This window comes from Gopherus evgoodei, chromosome 11, assembly GCF_007399415.2.
Source record: "Gopherus evgoodei ecotype Sinaloan lineage chromosome 11, rGopEvg1_v1.p, whole genome shotgun sequence".
NCBI classification, from domain to species: domain Eukaryota; kingdom Metazoa; phylum Chordata; order Testudines; family Testudinidae; genus Gopherus; species Gopherus evgoodei.
In genome coordinates, this window is record NC_044332.1 from 24,976,203 (window position 1) to 24,998,336 (window position 22,134).

The 22,134-nt window shown below is 47.3% G+C and overlaps 1 protein-coding gene across 3 annotated transcripts in view; it reads left to right on the top strand.

Annotated features, from left to right (window-relative positions):
• DNAH7 (dynein axonemal heavy chain 7) overlaps window positions 1-22,134 on the top strand; it is a 210,256-nt gene that overhangs the window by 118,574 nt on the left and 69,548 nt on the right. For all 3 annotated transcript variants that reach the window (XM_030579239.1, XM_030579241.1, XM_030579240.1), the window contains 3 exons: window positions 2,626-2,855; window positions 3,926-4,256; window positions 10,326-10,672. In XM_030579239.1, the coding sequence (XP_030435099.1) occupies window positions 2,626-2,855; window positions 3,926-4,256; window positions 10,326-10,672 (908 nt within the window). The remainder of the gene's footprint in view (window positions 1-2,625; window positions 2,856-3,925; window positions 4,257-10,325; window positions 10,673-22,134) is intronic.

The following is a 22,134-nucleotide window of genomic DNA, read 5'->3' on the forward strand; positions in this document are numbered from 1 at the left end:
TCACATTCCACAGCTCTCTAGCCTGATCCTGCCCTTTCTCCAGCTTTGAAGCTCTGCAGCCTTCTGAAGTTTCTCCAGTCCTTGGGTTATAGTAACACATCTGTACAGCTCAAAGGGAGAGGAATGGTAAACTCTAGGCAGCTTTTGACTAATCTTTCAAAAATATCAAAATCCTGTTTTTATTTGGAGGTGGATGATTCTTTCACCCTGAATCCCAGAGAAAGTTTAGTGGCAAATTATCTTTCAAAGTATCTTTTGAAGTGGTGAAAAACAATTTAAAATGAATCAAATAATGGATTCAGTTTGGTGAGTAATTAAAAAGCCACTCTGGATGTTTACTACAGTTAAATTTAAGTGTGGATAAAAATGAAGATATTTCTTTATTTTCCAGTTTTTAGCACCAGTTATTTACACACATAGATATATAGACCTTTCTGCAGAATCCTATTTACCAGCACAAAGTCTTACTGTTGGTAAGGAACAGAGCAAGTAACGGAGCAAGTACAGTGATGAGTGCACTTAAGTTGAAATCATTATTATTAATTTTGCCAGCCTGCAGTCAATTGATAAATCACATATTAATATCTCAGAAGTGGTTTATGAATTTTGGAAGGTATGAAATTCTGTAAAATGCTTACTGATATTTGGATATGAATAATTTTTTAAATGTGTGATATTAAAAAGCAAACCAACAAAAACAAATTGCTGAATATGTTTTTAATGAGTACTGTACTGGATACTGACAAACTCAACATGCTTCATTTATCACCTACTGTGTTCTAAGAAGCAAAGAATCAGAGTTGTAATCCAGAATTGATTGTTGTAACTTTGTCTTGCAGATCTGCCACTGAAAACATATTTTTAAATATTCACATCAAAATACTTTTTAGTATTTACATCTCTTTAACTTGTGACTGCAGGGTGCATGCACATATAGGCCACAATCCTGAAAAGACTTACTTGACACACACTTAACTTTTTCTATGTGAATAATCAATGGAACAACTCATGTAAAGTTAATCATATCAGATAGTCTTTTCAGGTTTGGAGCAATAGAAAATTCTGTAAATTCTATGTACACAGATACAAGTGAGGCATAAATAGTGTGTGATCATTCACACATCCTTCTTCCACAATCTGTAGAGCAAAAAGTGTAAGCACTGATTGATATAAGCGTGGTAAGTTCCTCTGAGATTCTTCATTTTGCTAGGTAAGCACTGGGTCATCTAGAAAAGTTAAAAGTTTAGTTTTCTCATGATAATAATGAAGTTAAAAATAAATCTTAGTATCCAACTTCAATATACTCTGAAAGCAAGACATCTGTTTGTGTAATGCAATACGTTTTCATATTTCAGTCTAATAACTGAATGTATTAGTATTATTGTGTACATTTTCTTGTGCAATTTTGCCGTTGTTAGTTTCTGTTTTAAGTATGATTCTGTTCTGAAAAGTAACTGTAAACATGACAGCTCTTTACTCAATAAGCCATTTCCCCATATGTCAGTCGTATCTTTTCATTGTAGTAATTAAAATAAGATTGTACTACTTTTTACACCTTTTAGCCATGAAGAGTTAAAACTATTAAGAGAGTATTATTCCTTCTTGTGCATTCTCAGCAATATTGTTTACTAAGCTCCAGTTGATGATACCTCTGGAAACCCATATAAAGGTTGCAAAGAGGTAATTTGAAAAAAATGGGGTTTACTGAGAGCCCAATTTAGCTAGCAAAATCTTTATTATAGACAATGATGTTCAAGAAGGAAAGAACCCAAATGGACTTGAAGGGCCCAAATTGAGTTTGTAGTGTTAGCATTTAGAAAAAAAACAATTTTTTACTTGTAAATCAGTGTTGGTAATATGGAAATCAGTGAAAAACAATTAACCAAGAATCCCACAATGACACTTCTATGGAGTCACTTTTCAAAGTGCAGCAGTATTTCAGAGTTCTTCTGTACCCCAGTTTACATTTGAATTCTGTTTATTTGCCTTATATCCAGATTTTAAAGTTTTGAAATAAATGTTAAACTAAATATGTTTTTAAAAGACAGTTTTACTTTTTATAGAAACAATGAAGCAGTTTTTCTCTGCAGTAAATTTTGTTTAAACAAAATTCAGGATTTTGTCCTCAAAATAAGCTTTCATTAGGCAATGTTATAGCCATTCTTTATATGGAAAGTTTATGGAAAGAAAACATATATGTGTTTATTCTAATAAAATTCTAACAAATTGGTAACCTACTGTGCATCTGCTTATTGGACGATTTGAGGGAAAGTTTGCCCTTTGTTGAGCACTGGCAACTCTGACTTTAATGGTAGTTGCTCATCATGCCCAAAGACAGAATTTGAGTCTTTTTATTTTTCACAATAAAACCCCAAATATCTGATTTCTATTTAACAAAGGTTGGTCAGATCTTTATGGCAGCACTGCGTGCCCTGCATTGCATTCACCCTACTTATTTGGAGCCCCATTTTTCTGAATTTTCGTATTGAGGGAAGGCCTTTCAGAAAACTAGAGTTGTTCTATATTAGGTTTTCCTTTTTTATGTGAATGTAGAAATGAAAAACTCTCCATGTAATACCTATTTGTACGATAGGTGAAGTAATATTATGTTTATTTTAAATTTAGACATGGCCTGAAGACGCATTGCAAGCTGTTGCCTCTCGCTTCTTGGAAGATATTGAAATGTCAGAGGCAACACGTGAAGGCTGTATTGATATGTGTAAAAGCTTTCACACTTCTACCATTGTTTTGTCTGACCTGTTCCATACTGAGCTTCAAAGGCACAATTATGTTACACCTACCTCATACCTGGAATTAATCTCCACTTTCAAAACCTTACTGGAAAAGAAACGCACGTAAGGATATATAATATGCACTTTGCTAGGGGAGCCCAAAGTTCCCTTAAAATAGTATTTTCTACATGTAATTAATTTGTTTAGCTAATCTAATAAAAAAGTAAAGTATACTCAGATTGCCATTTCTTGGATACATCTGCACTCAGTGGACTGAAGAGCCAGTTAGACCCAGTTTATATTTTGTATCCCATTAGGCCAGTTCTAATATTCATTATTAAGTTGATGCCTTCTGATACTTTAAAATATCAGTTCTTCTGATGCAGTCACAGACCCTAGAAGTTACACCTGTTCTGCAGGGTGAATACCACTGAGTTGCTGTATAAAGACACTCCCTTCCTTCATGATGGGTGGAGTTTTAGGTCTCTGAGACTGTATATAAGCTCGGAGGGAAAATAAAAGGACTCAGGGACTTAGTATAGTCATGCAGAATCTAGGAATATTCCTCTGGGTCACCAGAGTGCGTAGGTCAGTAGTGACTGAAATTCATTACCATCAGAAGACTCTTTCGTGTCTTAGTGAAAAGAATAGGAAGTTTCAGTTCCTACTTGTCCAGAACCTCATTATTTCCTCTTGACTAGTGCAACCTCCTCCTCTCTCACCTTCTTGATGCATAGATTACTCCCCTCAGTTCCATATAAAACATAGCTATTAAAATAATATTCCTGATCATGTAACGCCCTTCTGTGTCCTTCTACTGGCTCCTCCTCCACCACATCACATTCCAACTTCTCATCCCTAAGGGCCTTCGTAACTTTGCACCCATCTACTTTCCCACCTTTGTTTTTTATCTTGTCACCCCACCTCCTCATCTGTTCATACAGTAAATCCAGCCTTGATCACTCACTTGTCATTTTTTGTACCTTTATGGCACTTGTACATTACTGAAGTAGCGTAAAGGAGTCTGAGGGCAAATGAGACTCAGACACGAGTACTATATTGCACCATTTGATGGGCAAATAAAATGAGATGGCATGGTGTTTGAATTTTAAGAATGGTGTGAAATTAGAAATTTGAGAAATGGGGCTAAGAAAATGTCTGTAAAATTAAGCACTGCTTGACATTACTTTTAGTGAGGTGATGAAAATGAAAAGAAGATATGAAGTTGGCTTGGAGAAACTGAATTCTGCTGCATCACAGGTGGCTTCGATGCAATATGAGCTGGAAGCCCTTCAGCCTCAGCTAAAGGAAGCTAGCAAACAAGTTGATGAGATGATGGTGGTTATTGAAAAGGAGTCTTTGGAAGTAGCTAAAACTGAAAAAATAGTGAAAGCTGATGAAGCTGTGGCGAATGAGCAAGCTATGGCTGCAAAAGCAATCAAAGATGAATGCGATGCTGATCTGGCACAAGCCTTGCCGATTCTGGAAAGTGCCCTGTCTGCTCTTGATACTCTGACTGCACAGGTAAAGCTAACTTTACGTATTTATACATTGACCAGGTATTCAGACTAACAAAAACAAAGCATGTCTGCCTTCAAAGAAAAATTGAATATGCTGCATGGCTATTAATTGTCAGATTTCATGTTATTACTGAATTAAAAGTTGCGTAATTTTGTAGCATTTGAAATTTCTTAAAACATTTAGTTTCAAAATCAAAAGCATTATTTTATTTTCATTCCCTGTGTGGACAGCTATAACATAAGTTAGTGAGCTATAACACTTATATGCTCTGGAGGTATAAAATCAAACATTTCTCACTAGCCATTTTAAAATTCATAAACATCATAAGATTCTGAATCAACAAATGACAAGATAAAAAGAATCTGCTTCTTCCTGCTTGCTTCCTCAGCAAAATTGCATATTTACCATGTAATTGTTTTGATATATTCACATAGATATCTGTTCTTTCAAAGACTAGAAACAGAAGCTGAGATTCTGTGCTGCACCTTTAACTTGCAGCCCAAGGGAGGTAGTGAGGTCTAAGGTGGCTTTATGCCGCCCTTATGCTCTACCCAGCTGCTCTGGTGCTGGAAAGAAAGAGGCCCAGACATAACTTATATAACCCTGCGGGCTAAATTTCCCATAGGCTGCACAGCCGCAGCCTATTTAGCAGCACTCAGGTGCTCAGGGAAGCCACCTAGCCCAGCCCCCAACCTGCCACGGCCGGGGTGCCCCTCTCCTGGCCCCAACTCTGCTGTAGTCCGGGACTGCCACGGCTTGGGCGGCACGGCATGGCCCCCGCCGCAGCCAGGGTGCCCCTTCCCCCTCCCCAGACCCCTCCTCCAATCCCAGCCTGGACCTGCTGGGACCAGTGGAGGGGCACCTATCCTGCAGCCCCAGCCCCAGAGCTGCTGCGGAGGGGAGAGGCATTCCCCCCCCCAGCTCAGGTGCTGCTGTGGGGAGAGAGAGCTGGGGGGAGCCCTGGAGCACCCTCCTGCACCCCAAATCCCTCATCCCCAGCCCCACCCCAGAGCCTGCACCCCCAGCCAGAGCCCACATCCCCTGCACCCAACCCTCTGCTCCAGCCCTGAGCCCCCTCATCCCCAGCGCCACCCCAGAGCCTACACGCCCAGCTGGAACCCTCACACCCTGCACCCAACCCTCTGCCCCAGCCCTGAGCCCCCTCCCACACTCCGAATCCCTTGGCCCCACCCCCACCACATGAATTTTCTGGTGTGTACCCGTATGGAAACGACACATCACCTCCATATTGTTATACATAACAAAATTCATTCTGCACATGGGTAGGAAAAATTAGAGGGAACACTGCTTGGGTGTCAGTCTAAATGACAGCAGTCACTCTATGGCCATAGCTGTGTCTGTCATTTCTGCAGTACTACAGGCAGTGGCTCTGCCTCCAGTACACACTCTTACTATGCCAGGAATTGCACGAGGACTCTTGGAGGCCAATCTTCCACAGTGCCTGTGCTAGGGGAATCCTCTTCCAACCAGAGCTGGGTCTTTTAATGCCCCTTTACAACACTCCAGACCTTTTGCCCAGTGGACTGAGTGGGGAAAAGGATCTCTTACTTTCAGTGTCAATATAAAGGTTCTAGTGAAAGCCATCCTTCCACAGTAGATCCATATGGCTGAGAATAATTCCAAGAAAACAACATTATTCTTTGAGTGCTGGTCCTTATGTGTATCCCACTGTTGGTGCACTTTGTGCTCCATGTGTCTGGAATCAGAGAATTTTGAAGCAGCATTTGTTAGTCTGCACATGTACCCTTGCTCTGCTTGTGCCTCCAGCTGAGGAGATAAAGGGCGGAGTGGACCAACCACCTCTCTCGTTCCTTCTTACTGCTGCATGGCTTGGGTTGGAACCTGCAGTGTCAGAAGCTTAGTCTTCCTTTATTCTTCAACCTGTAAATATATATGTAAATATTTTATAAAATAGTTTTTAGAATTTTATCCGTTAGTTTTAGCTAAGTTTTACAGTTTGATAGATTCTCCACTGTGAGGAATTCCACCCCCACATACACATCTTGATATGGTTACTGGACTATGGCCAGGACTCTAGGCTTCAAAACTGGTTTCTTTCACATGCTCCTTCCAAGTCAGTGACAACCATCAATGCTGCCTGTATTGCCTTGTGGAAGCTCAGGTTGCAGCAATGTGTGATATCTGCTGCTCTTTCCCCAGTCATACTTTAAGAAGCACTTAATGGAGAAGGCCATGAGGCCGCACTTGGACCCAGGCCAGGGTACCCTCCTACCCATATATTGGGCTGACTCAGCAAAGAGTGTGCCTCCTTATGCAAGGTCTGACTTAGCAGTGAGGAAATCTACCCATACAGATCCCTCACTAGGTACTTGTCGTGAGGGCAGGGAGCACTCCATAAACACAAGAACAAATCCTCCTCTAAATCTTCTTCAAAGAAGTCAGATACAGCCCTGCCTAAGTTGAACAAATCCTCCTACTCCTCCCATGAAGACTTAGAACGTCCTAAATCTTAGGGTCTTGACAAAAAACCCCTAAGTCGGTACCAGACTATGCTCTGGCAGCAATGGTGCCACTGATACCAACTAAGTCTAAACTCTGGAAACCAACAGTACCACCAAAAGGCAGCCATTGCAAGCTTCAATCAACAGCTGTACTGGGTCTGCCTCATGCAACTGAGGCACAAACTATGTCTGCTCTGTTGATCTGGGCTGATAGGACCTCCTCACACTCCAGGGAGAGCAGAGTCTTACATTCCACCTGATGCCATCTTTCCTTTGCCGGATCCCCGATCATCCTCCTTGCCCCCAACTGGCCCATACAGTTTTGGTTCCCGAGTCTCCTATATATGTCCTCTTGGTCACTGATCAACCCTCATTCCTTTTCCAATCACCTGACAAAGGGGAAGGGCAGAATCAAGCATCTCAACCTCCTACTACTCTGGCTCGCGGTAGTTTTGGGTGGCCATTAACTCTAGAACATTCATGCTCTGAAACCATGCAAAACATTCTTACTAGAAGTTGAAAGGATTCTACTAGGAAATGTTACATAGCCAATTGGTGTTAACCTGATTCTTTCCTTCAGAACAGCTGGTCTTTCCATCAACTCTTTATGGGTTCACCTGCCAGCAATCAATGCATACCACCCACCTTCACATGGTCACTCAATTTTTGCTCACTCACTGACTACCAGGTTCTGGAATAGCCTAGTTAGAACTTTTCTGGCAGTAAGAAAACCTTATCTCAATGGTACTTAAATCTTGTTCTTTCAGTGCTCACCAAGCTGCCCTTCAGACCACTAGCTACCAGATGTTCCATGTCTCTCCCATCTATTAAGGTTGCATTTCTCATAGTCATCACCTCAGCCAGAAGGCTGGGTCAGCTTGGAGTACTGATGGTGGGATCTGCCTTACATCATATTCCACAGAGACAGTTTCATTGTGTTTACATCCTAAGGTCACCCCCAAAGTTCTTTTAGAATTTCACCTAAATCAGTAAATCCTCTTACCTGTGTATTTTTCCAAAACTACATGCATCTGAAAAGGAGAGGAGACTTCATTCCATTGACGTGAGACAAGCCTTAGCCCTTTATCTACAAAGGACAAAACCAGTCAGAAAATCTCCCAGGTAGTTTATCACCACAGTGGAGTCCATGGTCAGGCTCTATCCTCTCAGAGGATCTCTAAAATCGATCTCAGGCTGTATCTTACCCTGCTATCAGATGTCGCATCTCCCTCCCCTTTTGGGGTAAGAACATAAGCGACGTCAATGACATAACTTTAAAAAGTACCTCTACTTGACATTTGCAAAGCAGCTATGTGGAGTTACTTCTGCTGACCTGAGGCATGATGCTCTAACACAGGACTCCTCCACTGATGCATCCTTTGGAACGGTCTTTCTTCAAATGGCTCAGCTGCTTGCATTCTTGCAGCCTCTTCCTACTTGAGTACTGCTTCTCAGTCACCCAGAGTGGAATACACACAGGGATCAGCACTCGAAGAAGAAGAGAAAGTTGCTTCCGATAGAGTAACTGGAGGTTCTTCAAGATATGAGGTCCCTATCTGTTTTCCACTACCTAATTCCCTTCTGCTTTGCATCTGTGACCGGAGTTTCAGGGGAGCCATGCTGAGATTGCTCAATCAGGGCAAAAAATGGGGCAGATGATCCCCCAAACTGGTGGCTATTCTAATACTTATTCACCAAGCCAGCAACAAAACAGCGTCTACAATTCCTTACTGGTTACCCAGAAGCCAGAAATACAGTTCCCTTAAAGCCACCCAGCCTTGGGCTCCTACCCAGACAGTCACTTCAAATATGATGAGGATTACTGAAAATCTTGTTCATCATACAAAAAATTCTACCAGTCCCAAAGGATTGGATACATTACCCATCAGGTCAATGAATATTTCAGATATTACCTAAATACACACTTACAGCCATATCTTATTAACTAAACTAAAATGTCTTAAAAAAGAAAAGAGAGCGAGCATAAGTTAGAAGATCATTATACATACAGATATGAATAAAGTTCTTAGGTCAGTTTCATAGTAGAGTTGGTGAGCTTCAGAGGTGCAAAAAGTTCTTTCAGAATCAGTTCTGTAGGTTATAGTCCAATGTCCAATATCAGGGTGATCCACACTAGAGTTGGAGACCTCAGTCTTGTGACTCAAACTTTCTCCAGCAAAGCTTAAGTAGATCTGAGATAACAGGATCAGGCCCAAGAGTTCCTTTTATAGTTCTCTGCCAGCCTCTTGAGAGTGAGTGCTGCTTGGGTGTCTTTGAAGTAAAACCTCCTATTTCCTAAGCACCACCAGTGATTAGCTACATTGGTAACTGCCCATCAGTGGCGCTAGAACCTTTTAATAGTGGGGGCCCCCCCAGCCCCCATACCCCTGTCTGCGATGCCCCCAGCTGGGGCTGGGAGCAGTGCCAGTCTCTGGGAGTGGGGGGACCTGGACAAGGATAAAGGGAAAAGGCTGGGGGTGGGCACGGGGCCAGGAGCAGAGCCCTGGGCATGGGGCCCACAGCCTGGATCCTGTGTGTGAGGTCAGTAGCAGAGCCCCAGCTGTGGAGCTAACACCTGGGACCCTGAAAGTGGACGGCTGGGTGCGGGGCCCTGGGCACAGGGCCAGCAGCCGGGAAGCAGACTGGCAGCCAGGACCTCAGCCCAGGGCATAGAGGCAGAACCAGCTTATGGAGCAGGGGAGAGGTGGAAAGTCTTTTTCCCATTGTTCAGACCCAGAGCTCCTTTCCCAACTACACTTCTTTGATTCACTGCTAGTTACTTCCCATTAGTGATGAATGAGAAGAGAGGCTGTGCTAAAGAATGAGAAATTTCTTACTTGATAATTTTCTTTCTGTTAGCAACTTCTCTCCTCATTCAGCCTACCCTGGTAGTCTGATAAGTGACCACAATACAAATAGAATTTTTTTCTCAAAGGAGAGACTTAAATATATAATTGTCTTAAGGTTAATTAAGACATATCAAGTTGTTGTCTTAGTGCTAATAATAGGTTGCTGAAATGTTTCTGTCTCTGGAATAACTCTTCTGGTGGCCTGAACCAAAGGTTGGAACTTAGGCCTGGAGCCTCCAGCAACAATATTGGACTGCCTCTAAATTTCATAGGTATGTGGGTAGGCATTAAGGATTAGTGATGAATGAGGAAAGAAGCTGCTAATCCAAAGAAAACTCTCAGGTAAGAAATTTCTCATTCTCTAAACTAACTGTTGATTAGATTTCAAGTTTGATCATCTTTGTTTAAATGTCAGTATTTTTTTCAACCCATGTAGTGCCATAATGCATATTCTGGAAGAAGGGGCTAAACAGACAAAATACTGTTGTCTTCCTATACTTAAAAATGAAAGATTTAAAAAGGCAGATACTACTAACAATTAATATATAGTATATTTGTACAGTGTACATTAATTTTTGTCTGTGATCCTGAGATCACATTGAGTTTAAAATACCAAGTATGAGTCTAGCAAACATGTATGGAAAAATAGTACTGTAACATACATAGAATGATTGTGATATGTTAGAAAAGGAGTCTAATGCTATTTCTGAAGCAGTAATATTTATGTCATTTATTTTAAGGATATCACAGTTGTGAAGTCCATGAAGAGTCCTCCTTCTGGTGTCAAGTTAGTTATGGAAGCTATATGCATCCTGAAAGGCATCAAATCAGATAAAATTCCAGATCCATCAGGCTCAGGGAAAAAAATAGAGGATTTCTGGGGTCCAGCAAAGAGACTTCTAGGTGATATAAGATTTCTGCAGTCGCTTCACGAATATGATAAGGACAACATTCCTCCAGCTTACATGGCCATCATCAGGAAACAATATATCACAAATCCTGAGTTTGTACCAGACAAGGTTCGAAATGCTTCCACAGCAGCGGAAGGTCTGTGCAAATGGGTCATTGCCATGGATTCCTATGATAAGTAAGTAAGCAAGCATTTGTGTAAAAATAAAATCCAAGTGAGTTTAGTCTGTTCTAATACTAAGAGGGATTTAAAGTTTGTTGGAAATTCCAACTGGCCTGACATATTCACTGGTAAAGATTATGAGGCAGCTATTTAAAAGGACGTATAGGGTCTGATTTTCAAATGTGGGTACATTGGATAGGATGAAGGAGGCAATATCCCATCTCCAGTAAGCAAAGAGTTAATTCTGATTTCTCTTCCCCATCCTTGTGGCACAGGTCTTCAGCAGAAGGGTATTAGAATGCCAGCAGGAAGGAAGGGCTCATCATTTAGTTTCTGAGGACTGGGTTAAACCCCACATTGGAAATTGTTTTGTTTGTATTTGCTTACCCTGATGAAAAAAAACCTTGCTGATTTCTGCCATATCTTATTTGTGCTGTCACCCTACCAATTTACAGTGTCGCTATAACACATCCCCAGAGCCTGGATAAATCTATCAAATCCACACTTAGGTGCCTAAACTCAGCCTACAATCTGAAAATAAGTAGCAAAGGCCTGAGATGGATAGGAATCTTTCCACTAAATGTAACAAAATTTAATGTATTATTACATATTCTTCTTCGAGTGTTAGCTCATGTCAATTCCAAGTAGGTGCGTGCCGGAAGGTTTTTCCAGTGGTACCCATTGGGTTGGTTTAGGAGCCTATGGAATCATGCCTTCATGGTGCCGTATATAGGGCCCTGCCAACCCACCGCCTCTTCGGTTCCTTCTTACTGACTGTGACAGTTGGTTGGAACGCTCGTTCTCCCTTGCTTCGGCAAGCCCTTTCCCTAGTGATCTTCTGATCATTCCCTGTAAATAGTTATAATAGTACTAGTTGTCTAGATAGATAGTTTAAGTATATGTAGTTCACAGGGTTATCCCCTCCCTACCACCCACCCCCCGGGGCATGCTTTGGTCTCTGGGGTTTAAACCCTGCACAGCTTGTAATAAACCTTTGCCCAGAGGCAACCCTCACACTTCTTCCCTGGAGTGTCTGGGGGAATCTCATCAGAAGGACCATTGTAAAATCTGCAGGGTATTCTGCCCCAGGACCCCAAAACAGGGAGATCAACAGTTGAAAATTTTTCTGATGGAGCCACCATTTGTCCTCGCTTGGAGCTGACTTTATCCGAAATAATATTTAGCACGCCCGCATCAGTGTGGAGCATGCTGGCATCGACAAGGGAGGCCTCAGCGCTAAGAAAGGACTCCAGTAGAGACTCTCAGCACTGGGAGAGCTCTCTGTAGAGGGGCTCAGCTCTTACTAGCGTGCAACACTGCTCCCAATCTCCAGTGCCCCATAAGAAGAAAAAGAAGTCGGACACGGGGTGCTCACCCACTCCAAAACTGAGGCGAAAGGACTTGAGTGCAGTTCCACTCCCACCGGGCCACCTAAGCACTGTACCACCTAAGCTTGGCACTGTTGACTCTTGTCCCAACAAGGGGTCAGTTGAGTCTGAGACCGATGGACTCCCCTCTTCAGGAGAGCCGTGGAGAGGCTTTAGAGTTGCCCTCCATGTCTGAAACCTTTGAGGTGGCTAGAGAGCTTATTGCCTTCACGGCATTGCCTTCTCCAATCAGGCGAGACTGGGCCTGAGAACACTGGCACCACAGAGATCCTTGGCAAACTGGTTATGGTACTGTGCTGGTCACCGTCACCTTGGCATCACTCCCAGACCAGCAATGGTGCCACACTAGTCCCCTGTTTCTTGCACCGCTCTCCAGCACTGACCGGCACCACTCCCCCATGCTCCTCACATAGTGAGTCCTCTCCACTGGACTCAGAGGCAGAATTGTATGCATTGTAACAAAGTTCCTCCTCTGCTCTGGTGGACTCCTGTGCTTATTGGCAGATTTGCTCGCCTCAGAGATTCATGGCAGCCCTCAGTTTGGCCACTTCCGTGGCTCAAATCTGCCATTCACTCAGCTAACCTCATCACTGGCCAGCATGGGGAAAAAGAAGAACAATCCTCGCAGTCTCTGATGATCCACTGAGTGGGTTGGGAAACAGACCAGAGACCTTCCCCTCTGGTGGTACCCACAGTCCAGGTCAATTCCTCCTATGTCTGATCAGGAGTTGGGAGGTTTGGGGGAAACCTGGGCCCTCCCTCTACTCCGGGTTCCAGCCCAGGGCCCTGTGGATTGCAGCTGTCTAGAGTGTCTCCTGTAACAGCTGCATGATAGCTAGAACTCCCTGGGCTACTTTCCCATGGCCTCCTCCCAGCATCTTTACTCTCACCACAGGACCTTCCTCCTGGTGTCTGATAATGCTTGTACTCTTCAGTCTTCCAGCAATATGCCTTCCCACTCTCAGTTCCTAGTGCCTCTTGCTCCCAGCTCCTTGCACGCACCTCACTGACTGAGGTGAGGTCGTTTTTAAATCCAGGTGCCCTGATTAGCCAGCCTGTCCTAATTGATTCTAGGAGCTTCTTAATTGGTTTGAGCAAGTTCCTGCTTGTTCTGGAACTGCCCCTATTACCTTACCCACGGAAAAGGGATCTGCTTAATCTGGGACTAATATATCTGCCTTCTATCACTCTTCGCCCACCTGCTTCCTGGATACCAACAGGATCACTCTTCTGTAGCCATCTGGCCTGACCCTGTCACAGTATCCAGACGGAGCCAACATAGGTCAGAATGGAGGTGCTCAAGGTTAGACATGGGCCAGCAACAGCAGTTTCCCCTATGCCGTGGCCTGCACAGTGGCAGGTGCAAGTGCAATGGCTTTTTGGACACCATGAGTGTTCCACCAAGCCCAAACGTCCTATTCCAGGAGGTCAGTGTCAGCAAGCTCAGAAATCTATGCGCCTCCCCCACCTCCTTCGGTGCAGGACCAGCTGCTCGACTCCATATTGGTCACCACACCGGAAGAGCTGGCACTGTGTGACCCTCTCAGTGAGGAAAGGAAGAAGCACAAGCACAAACCAGTTCCTGTTAGAGCCTCATTCTCCTTGTCGCTGGATGAAGTAAGTGCAGGAACGTCTTCTACTCCAGTGCTCGAGGATAGCAGGGTCCACCAACAGCTCCTAAAGAGAGTGTCCCAGAGCCTGGGACTCCAGGTTGAGGAATTTGCCGAGTCCTTGGACCCCATGGTAGACATCCTAGCTCCCTCAGGTCCATCCCAAATTGCGCTGCCACTCTTTAAGACAACTCAAGACACCACTAAAATGTTGTGGTAGACCCCTGCCTCTCTGCCCCAAATCACGAAGAGGACCACTGGGTGTTCCGCATGGTAGAACTGGAATATTTTCTCCAATTCTCCCTCCCATCCCCCTTCAGGGACCCTTCTCATGAGCAATTTCTAATGCAGAAGGTGCAGATGCTCCTAAGAACCAGGACAGTAGGCGAAGTTCCTCAGGAACTAAGGGGCAGGGGATTCTATTCCTATTACTTCCTAATCCAGAAAGCCAAGTGCAGTCTCAGACCCGTTTTGGACCTCCAAGACCTCAACAGGTTCATGAAAAGGTCTCCTTGTCCTCTGTTATCCCCTCACTGGATCCAAGGGACTGGTATGCCATCCTCAACTTGAAGGATACTTACTTTCATATTTTGATATTCCATCCCACAGAAGATTCTTCTGTTTCATGGTGAACCATGCTCACTATCAGTTTACAGACCTTCCCTTCGGCCTGTCAGCAGCACCTCAAGTGTTCACCAAGTTCATGGCACTCATAGCCACTTTCCTGAGAAAGTGGCAGATGCAGGAGTTTCCATACCTTGATGACTGACTTGTCAAGGGCCACTCCAGAGCACAGGTGGAGGCACATGTAAACTTCAGACTCAGCCTACTGCTGAATGTGAAAAAATCAACCCTATCCCCCACAGAGAATAGACTTTATAAGAGCATTGCTAAATTTGAAACAAGCCAGGGCATTCCTACCAGAAGCACAGTTCCAGATACTTTGTGGCATTATAGAGGGTCTCAGACGATACCTTACCACTATGGCATGGAATTGCTTGAAGCTCCTTGGACACATGGGTGCCTGTATGTATGTAGTACAACATGCCAGACTGAGGCTCAGGCCCCTCCAGGCTTGGTTGGCATTGGTATATTGGCCAAGCTTGGACAGCCTGGATAAGATAGTCACGCTTTCCCTGGCGGTGCTTGAGTCTTTCTTATGGTGGCTCAACCCCACAATGTGGAGAAATATGAAGTAATGCACACTGGAAAAAATAACTCCAACTATACATACAATATGATGGGGGCTAATTTAGCTACAACGAGTCAGGAAAAAGATCTTGGAGTCATCGTGGATAGTTCTCTGAAGATGTCCACGCAGTGTGCAGAGGCGGTCAAAAAAGCAAACAGGATGTTAGAAATCATTAAAAAGGCTGAGAATATATTATTCCCCTTATATAAATCCATGGTATGCTCACATCTCGAATACTGCATACAGATGTGGTCTCTTCATCTCAAAAAAGATATACTGGCACTTGAAAAGGTTCAGAAAAGGGCAGCTAAAATGATTAGGGGTTTGGAGAGGGTCCCATATGAGGAGAGATTAAAGAGGCTAGGACTCTTCAGCTTGGAAAAGAGGAGACTAAGGGGGGATATGATAGAGGTATATAAAATCATGAGTGATGTGGAGAAAGTGGATAAGGAAAAGTTATTTACTTATTCCCATAATACAAGAAGTAGGGGTCACCAAATGAAATTAATAGGCAGCAGGTTTAAAATAAATCAAAGGAAGTTCTTCTTCACGCAGCGCACAGTCAACTTGTGGAACTCCTTACCTGAGGAGGTTGTGAAGGCTAGGGCTATAACAGCGTTTAAAAGGGAACTGGATAAATTCATGGTGGTTAAGTCCATAAATGGCTATTAGCCAGGATGGGTAAGGAATGGTGTCTCTAGCCTCTGTTTGTCAGAGGATGGAGATGGATGGCAGGAGAGAGATCACTTGATCGTTGCCTGTTAGCTTCATTTCCTCTGGGGCACCTGTCATTGGCCACTGTCAGTAGATAGGATACTGGGCTAGATGGACCTTTGGTCTGACCGAGTAAGGCCGTTTTTATGTTCTAAGGCATGTGCACAGGAGTATCTTTCTCCAGGCCACAACCTTGGTCATGGATGCATCAGTGGTGGGGTGGGGAGTGCATCTTGGAAGGCTCAGAACTCAGGGCCTCTGGTCCCAAGTGGAACTCACGCTCCACATCAGTTCGTCTCGCTTGCTAGACCTTCCAAGTGCACCTGAAGTGGAGATGTGTATCAATGATAGACAATACAGCAGTGGTGTTTGATATAAACCTACAGTGGAGCACAGTCCTCTCTCCTATGCCAGGAAGCTCTGTATAGCACTCCTGGACGCATCCTACCTCCCAGGTTCTCAGAATGAGTTGGTGGACCATCTTAGCAGATCCTTTCACAACCAGGAGTGGTCCATCCACTTGGACATTGTGAACAACATCTTGCAGTGGTGGGGAGTTCCCCAGAAAGATTTGTTTGTGATGAGGTACAACAGGAAGCATCTGTAGTTCTGCTCCTTCCTGAATAAAGCTGGGGCTCAATCGTGGATGCATTCCTCCTTCCCTGGAAGGGCTTTCTCTTCCATGCATTTCAACCCATTCCACTCATTCACAAGGTGCTGCACAAAGTGAGGAGAGATGGATGTTCTGTGATATAAATAGCTCCAGCCTGGCCCCATCAACATTGGTACACCATGCTCCTGGAATTGTCAGTGGAAGCTCTGGTTCTTCTTCGAGTGCTTGCTCATATCCATTCCAATTAGGTGTGTGCACGCCGCGTGCACGTTTGTCGGAGACTTTTTACCCTAGCAACACTCGGTGGGCCGGCAGGTCGCCCCCTGGAGTGGCGCCGGTATGGCACCTGATATATACCCCTGCTGGCCCGCCCACTCCTCAGTTCCTTCTTACTGCCCGTGTCAGTCGTTGGAACTGTGGAGCACGGCTAGCTGTTCTCCACCTCCCTAGCGTTTCACTCCTGTGTAGTATCGTGTATATAGTTCTTTTATTGTAGTTGTAGTTAGTGTTTAAAATTAGTAATTTACAGTTCTGTATATAGTTATAGAGGATTGGGGGTTCGCCCCTTTCCCTCCCCCCGGTACCGGGGCCCATGCCCGGTTCACCGGGTTTCAAACCTTGTGCGGCCTGTCGTCGGCCAATGCCCACAGGAGACCCGCACGATTCCTGTCTGAGGTGCCTAGGCGAGTCCCACCTTGTGGACAAGTGCCGGATCTGCAAGGCGTTTAAGCTCCGGACAAAGAAAGAGTGGGACAGTCGCTTAAAGCAGCTCTTGATGGAGGCAGCGCTGACTCCCCCATCGTAGGCACCGATTCCAGCACCGGGACCAAGCGTTTCCTCTGCTCCGGACCGCCCGGCACCAACAAGGGCTTCGCTTCCCCGCCCTTCACCGGCCCAACACCCCAGCCGGCACTGCTCCCTCTCCCTGAGGAGCAAGAAGCACAAGGCTCCTGCGGCACCTACAACTGCACCACAGTCGGAGCGTACTTCCAAACCAGACCACCTGGCACCGTCATCTGCCGCGGCACCGAGTATCGCTGCACCATCGATTCCAGCTCCTCAGGAGCCGTTGAGTCCGGTGCCTCTCAGCTCTCCAGCACGACCTGCGGTTGAGCTCGTCGCGCCCTCCACACCAGAGACCTTCTCCGTGGCACGCGACCTCATCGCTCTCACAGAGCCCGAACTGCCCCAACCCCCGGCACCGCCGGTGCGGGTTATTCAGTCGATGGGCAAGCCCACCATGGTGCGGCCGCATTCGCCAGGCACTACCGAGCACCGTTGGTTCCGCTCCAGATCGAGAGACTACTCTCAGCGTCGTCGCTCAAGATCCCGGCGCCGCTCACAGTCCCGGTACCGTTCCCCGCGGCACCGCTCGAGATCCCGGTCACCGTCGTACTACTCTTGGCACTGGTCCAGATCGCGGCACCGATGCTCCTACCACAGCCGTTCCCGGCACGACAGCACACGGCACCGGTTGACCTCCCGGCACCGAGCTGGTAGCAGGTCCCGGTCCTGATCGAGATACCGCCATGACTCCCGGTACTGCTCACCGGCACTGCGCAGAGGCGAAATCTATGGGTGCAGAGGCCTGGCACAGTCATCATCAGCTCCTCCGTGGCCTTCACGTCACTTGTCCGCCTCTCCACAGGCGGACGGCGCGTCCTACGGGGGTTCTGATGCACAGGCCCACCTGGACCATGGACCACCGCAGTGGTCCTTTTGGACGCCTTGGGCCTACCACCAAACCCAGGGCGAGTCATTGGGCCCAGCACGCTCCAGCCATTCGGAGCACCGTGCACCAGAGGCCACAGTCAGCCGGCCTCCCCCCTTGGGTACGGAGGAAGACCCTACGCATCCCCTGGCACAGCAGGATGTCCCAGAGACGGAGATCCCTCAGGACGAGGCTTCCGTACAAGAACCACTCCTCCCTGGGGTATCTTCTTCCTCTTCCCTGGATGAGGCGGTAGCAAGCACATCATCATCGGGGCCCCCACTGATTGATCTCCGGGCACATCAGGACCTTCTGCGGCGCGTTACCCAAAATTTAAACCTTCCTGTAGAGGAAGTTCCTGAAGTGGAGGACTCGGTGGTCAGCATACTCTCTGCAGAAGCACCGACCACGGTGGCCCTCCCCTTCATCAAATCCATCCAGGCAAAGGCGGACACCATATGGCAGTCTCTGGCCTCCATCCCACCCACAGCCCGCGGAGCGGAAAGAAAATATATGGTGCCATCCAGGGGGTATGAGTACCTCTACGTACACCCCGCCCCTGCTCGTTGGTGGTACAATCAGTCAACGAGCGGGAGCGCCATGGCCAGCAAGCTCCTGCGCCAAAATCCAGAGAAGCTAGGCGCATGGACTTGCTGGGCCACAAGATTTACTCTGCGGGAGGCCTTCAGCTCTGTGTGGCGAACCAGCAGGTCCTCTTGAGCCGATACAGCTACAACACCTGGGAGGCTGTCGGCAAGTTCACTGAATTAGTTCCCCAGGACTCACGCCAGGAATTTTCAGCTCTCCTGGAAGAGGGGAAGAGGGTCGCTAGGACAACACTGCAAGCGTCCTTAGATGCCGCAGATTCAGCAGCCAGAACGCTGGCATCTGGTGTAGCCATGCGTCGAATATCGTGGCTTCAGGCTTCCAGACTACCGCCCGAGTTGCAGTATACAATCCAAGACCTGCCATTCGATGGGCAGGGTCTTTTCTCTGAGAAAACAGATCCCAGACTACAGAGTCTGAAGGATAACTGGGTTATCATGCATTCACTGGGAATGCACACACCCCAGACTCAGAGACGGCCATTCCGCCCACAACCTCAGCGCCCTTACCCCCCGCCTTGACCCAGACAGGATTTTACCCGGAGATGAGGCCACCCGAACTGCAGACGTCAGTCGGGTCCTCAAGGGGGTAACAATTCTGGGTCCGCCAAACCATCGCAGGGACCCAAAGCAAACTTTTGAGGGTGCGCCCAAGAGCAGTATACCAATCCCCTCCCTGGATCCTCTTCATTTTCTCAACCACCTCCACCCCTTCCTGCCGGCGTGGTCCCAACTGACCTCGGACCCTTGGGTCCTACGCACGGTGGAGTTTGGATACCGTCTTCAGTTTATTTCTCCTCCCCCCTCCCATCCTCCCTCCTCGTCCCTCTTCAGGGACCCCTCTCACGAGCAACTTATCATCCAGGAGGTTCGCAAGCTCCTATTCAGCGGAGCTATAGAGGAGGTGCCGGAGGAGTTAAGGGGCAAGGGGTTTTATTCCCGGTATTTCTTAATCCCCAAGTCAAAAGGGGGCCTCCGACCCATCCTGGACCTGCGAGGACTGAACAAATTCATCAAAAAGTTCAAGTTCCGCATGGTATCCTTAGGAACCATCATTCCTTCCCTGGATCCCGGAGATTGGTACGCCGCTCTCGACATGAAGGACGCATACTTGCACATTGCAATTTTTCCTCCGCACAGGAGGTATCTGCGCTTTGTGGTAAATCAGGATCACTACCAATTTACTGTCCTCCCCTTTGGTCTCTCCTTGGCCCCTCGGGTATTCACCAAATGTATGGCGGTCGTCGCTGCTTCCCTGCGCCGTCGTCATATTCACGTCTTCCCTTACCTCGACGACTGGCTTATCCGAGGCACTTCGGAGGCGCAGGTGATCGGCCACGTCGCCATCATCAGGGAGCTGTTTGTGAGTCTAGGCTTGACCATCAACCCAGACAAGTCCACTCTGGTGCCTACACAGAGGATAGAGTTCATCGAGGCAATGCTGGACTCCAACCTTGCGACAGCCAGTTTACCCCTGCACTGGCTCCAAGCCATAGTTTCCCTGGTCAAAAGTCTACAAGCCTTTCCGACCACTTCTGCTCGAACATGCCTCGCTCTCCTGGGGCACATGGTGGCATGCACCTTCGTCACGAGGCATGCAAGACTGCGCATGCGCCCGCTGCAGACCTGGCTCGCGTCGGTCTATCAGCCAGGCAGGGATGCCATAGACACAATCATAATGATTCCACCGAATGTTCTAGACTCCCTCGGCTGGTGGACGACGTCCTCCCAAGTGTGTGCGGGCCTACCGTTTCACCCCCCCCAGCCCTCCATTTCCCTGACAACGGACGCGTCCTCACTGGGCTTGGGTGCCCACCTGGGGACCCTGCGCACACAGGGTCTCTGGTTGCCAAGGGAGCTAATGCGCCACATCAATGTGCGCGAGCTGCGGGCAGTCCGATTGGCATGCCAAACGTTTCAACGCCATTTACATGGCCATTGTGTTGTGGTGTTCACAGACAACACAACGGCCATGTATTACATCAACAAGCAGGGCGGGACTCGGTCCTCCCCGCTGTGTCAGGAAGCAATACGCCTGTGGGACTTTTGTATAGCCCACTCTATACATCTAGTGGCCTCCTTTCTCCCGGGAGTATGGAACACCCTCGCGGATAACCTGAGCAGATCCTTTCTATCCCACCAATGATCCATCCGTCCGGACATCCTATATTCAATTTTCCGGAGGTGGGGGTTTCCCCGCATTGACCTGTTTGCCTCCAGATCGAACAGGAAATGCCAGGTGTTCTGCTCTCTACAGGGTCGCTCCCCGGGCTCCCTGTCGGACGCGTTCCTGATCCTGTGGACGGGACGTCCTTGTTACGCCTTTCCACCCTTTCCTCTCGTCCACTGAGTCCTGATCAAGCTCCAGAGAGACAGAGCCCACCTCATCCTGATCGCTCCGGCTTGGCCACGGCAGCCCTGGTACACCATGCTGCTCGACCTGTCCCTGGCAGACTCAATTCCCCTGCCTCTTTGGCCGGATCTGATCACGCAAGACTGCGGCAGGATGTGCCATCCGGACCTACAGTACCTCCATCTGACTGCATGGCTCCTGGCTGGTTAAGCCAGTCGGAGTTGCGCTGTTCCGCAGCAGTACAGCAAGTGTTGCTGGGCAGCAGGAAGCCTTCCATGCGTTCAACCTACCTCGCGAAATGGAAGCGCTTCTGCCACTGGTGCAACCAGCACGGCCATTCTCCACATTCCGTATTAGTCCCCACTATTCTAGACTATGTGTGGTCTCTCAAGCAGCAGGGATTGGCGATCTCCTCCCTATGAGTACATCTCATGGCTATATCCACCTTCCATCCGGGTGAGGCTGGCAAGTCAGTTTTTTTCCCACCCTGTGGTGTCAAGATTCATCTAGGGCTTGGAGTGACTATACCCTCAGGTCAAACGGCCTACCCCTACTTGGGACCTGAACCTTGTCTTAACCAGGCTCATGGCAACCCCCTTTGAACCTTTAGCCACATGCTCGCTGCTGTACCTGTCCTGGAAAGTGGCCTTCCTAGTCGCTATCACCTCAGCTAGACGAGTCTCGGAGCTTCGGGCACTGACTGTGGACCCTCCATATACTGTATTCCATAAGGACAAGGTACAGCTGCGACCACACCCGGCGTTCCTCCCTAAGGTCGTCTCTGCCTTTCATGTTAACCAGGACATCTTCCTGCCAGTCTTTTGCCCAAAGCCGCATTCCTCCAGACGGGAGCAACAGCTCCATTATTTAGATGTCCGAAGGGCTCTCACCTTCTACATTGAGAGGACCAAATCCTTCCGCCGTTCACCTCAATTGTTTGTGGCAGTGGCGGAACACATGAAGGGCATGGCAATCTCCTCCCAGCATATCGCATTCTGGGTAACATCCTGCATTCGGGCATGTTATGACTTGGCCCATGTTCCGACGGGTCCTCTTACCGCCCATTCTACCCGGGCTCAAGCTTCATCTGCCGCGTTTTTGGCCCATGTTCCCATACAGGAAATCTGCCGCGCGGCCACCTGGTCTTCCGTACACACCTTTGCATAACACTATGCACTGGTCCAGCAGGCTAGAGACGATGCCGCCTTCGGCGCAGTGGTTTTACATTCCACAACGTCTCGCTCCGACCCCACCGCCTAGGTAAGGCTTGGGAATCACCTAATTGGAATGG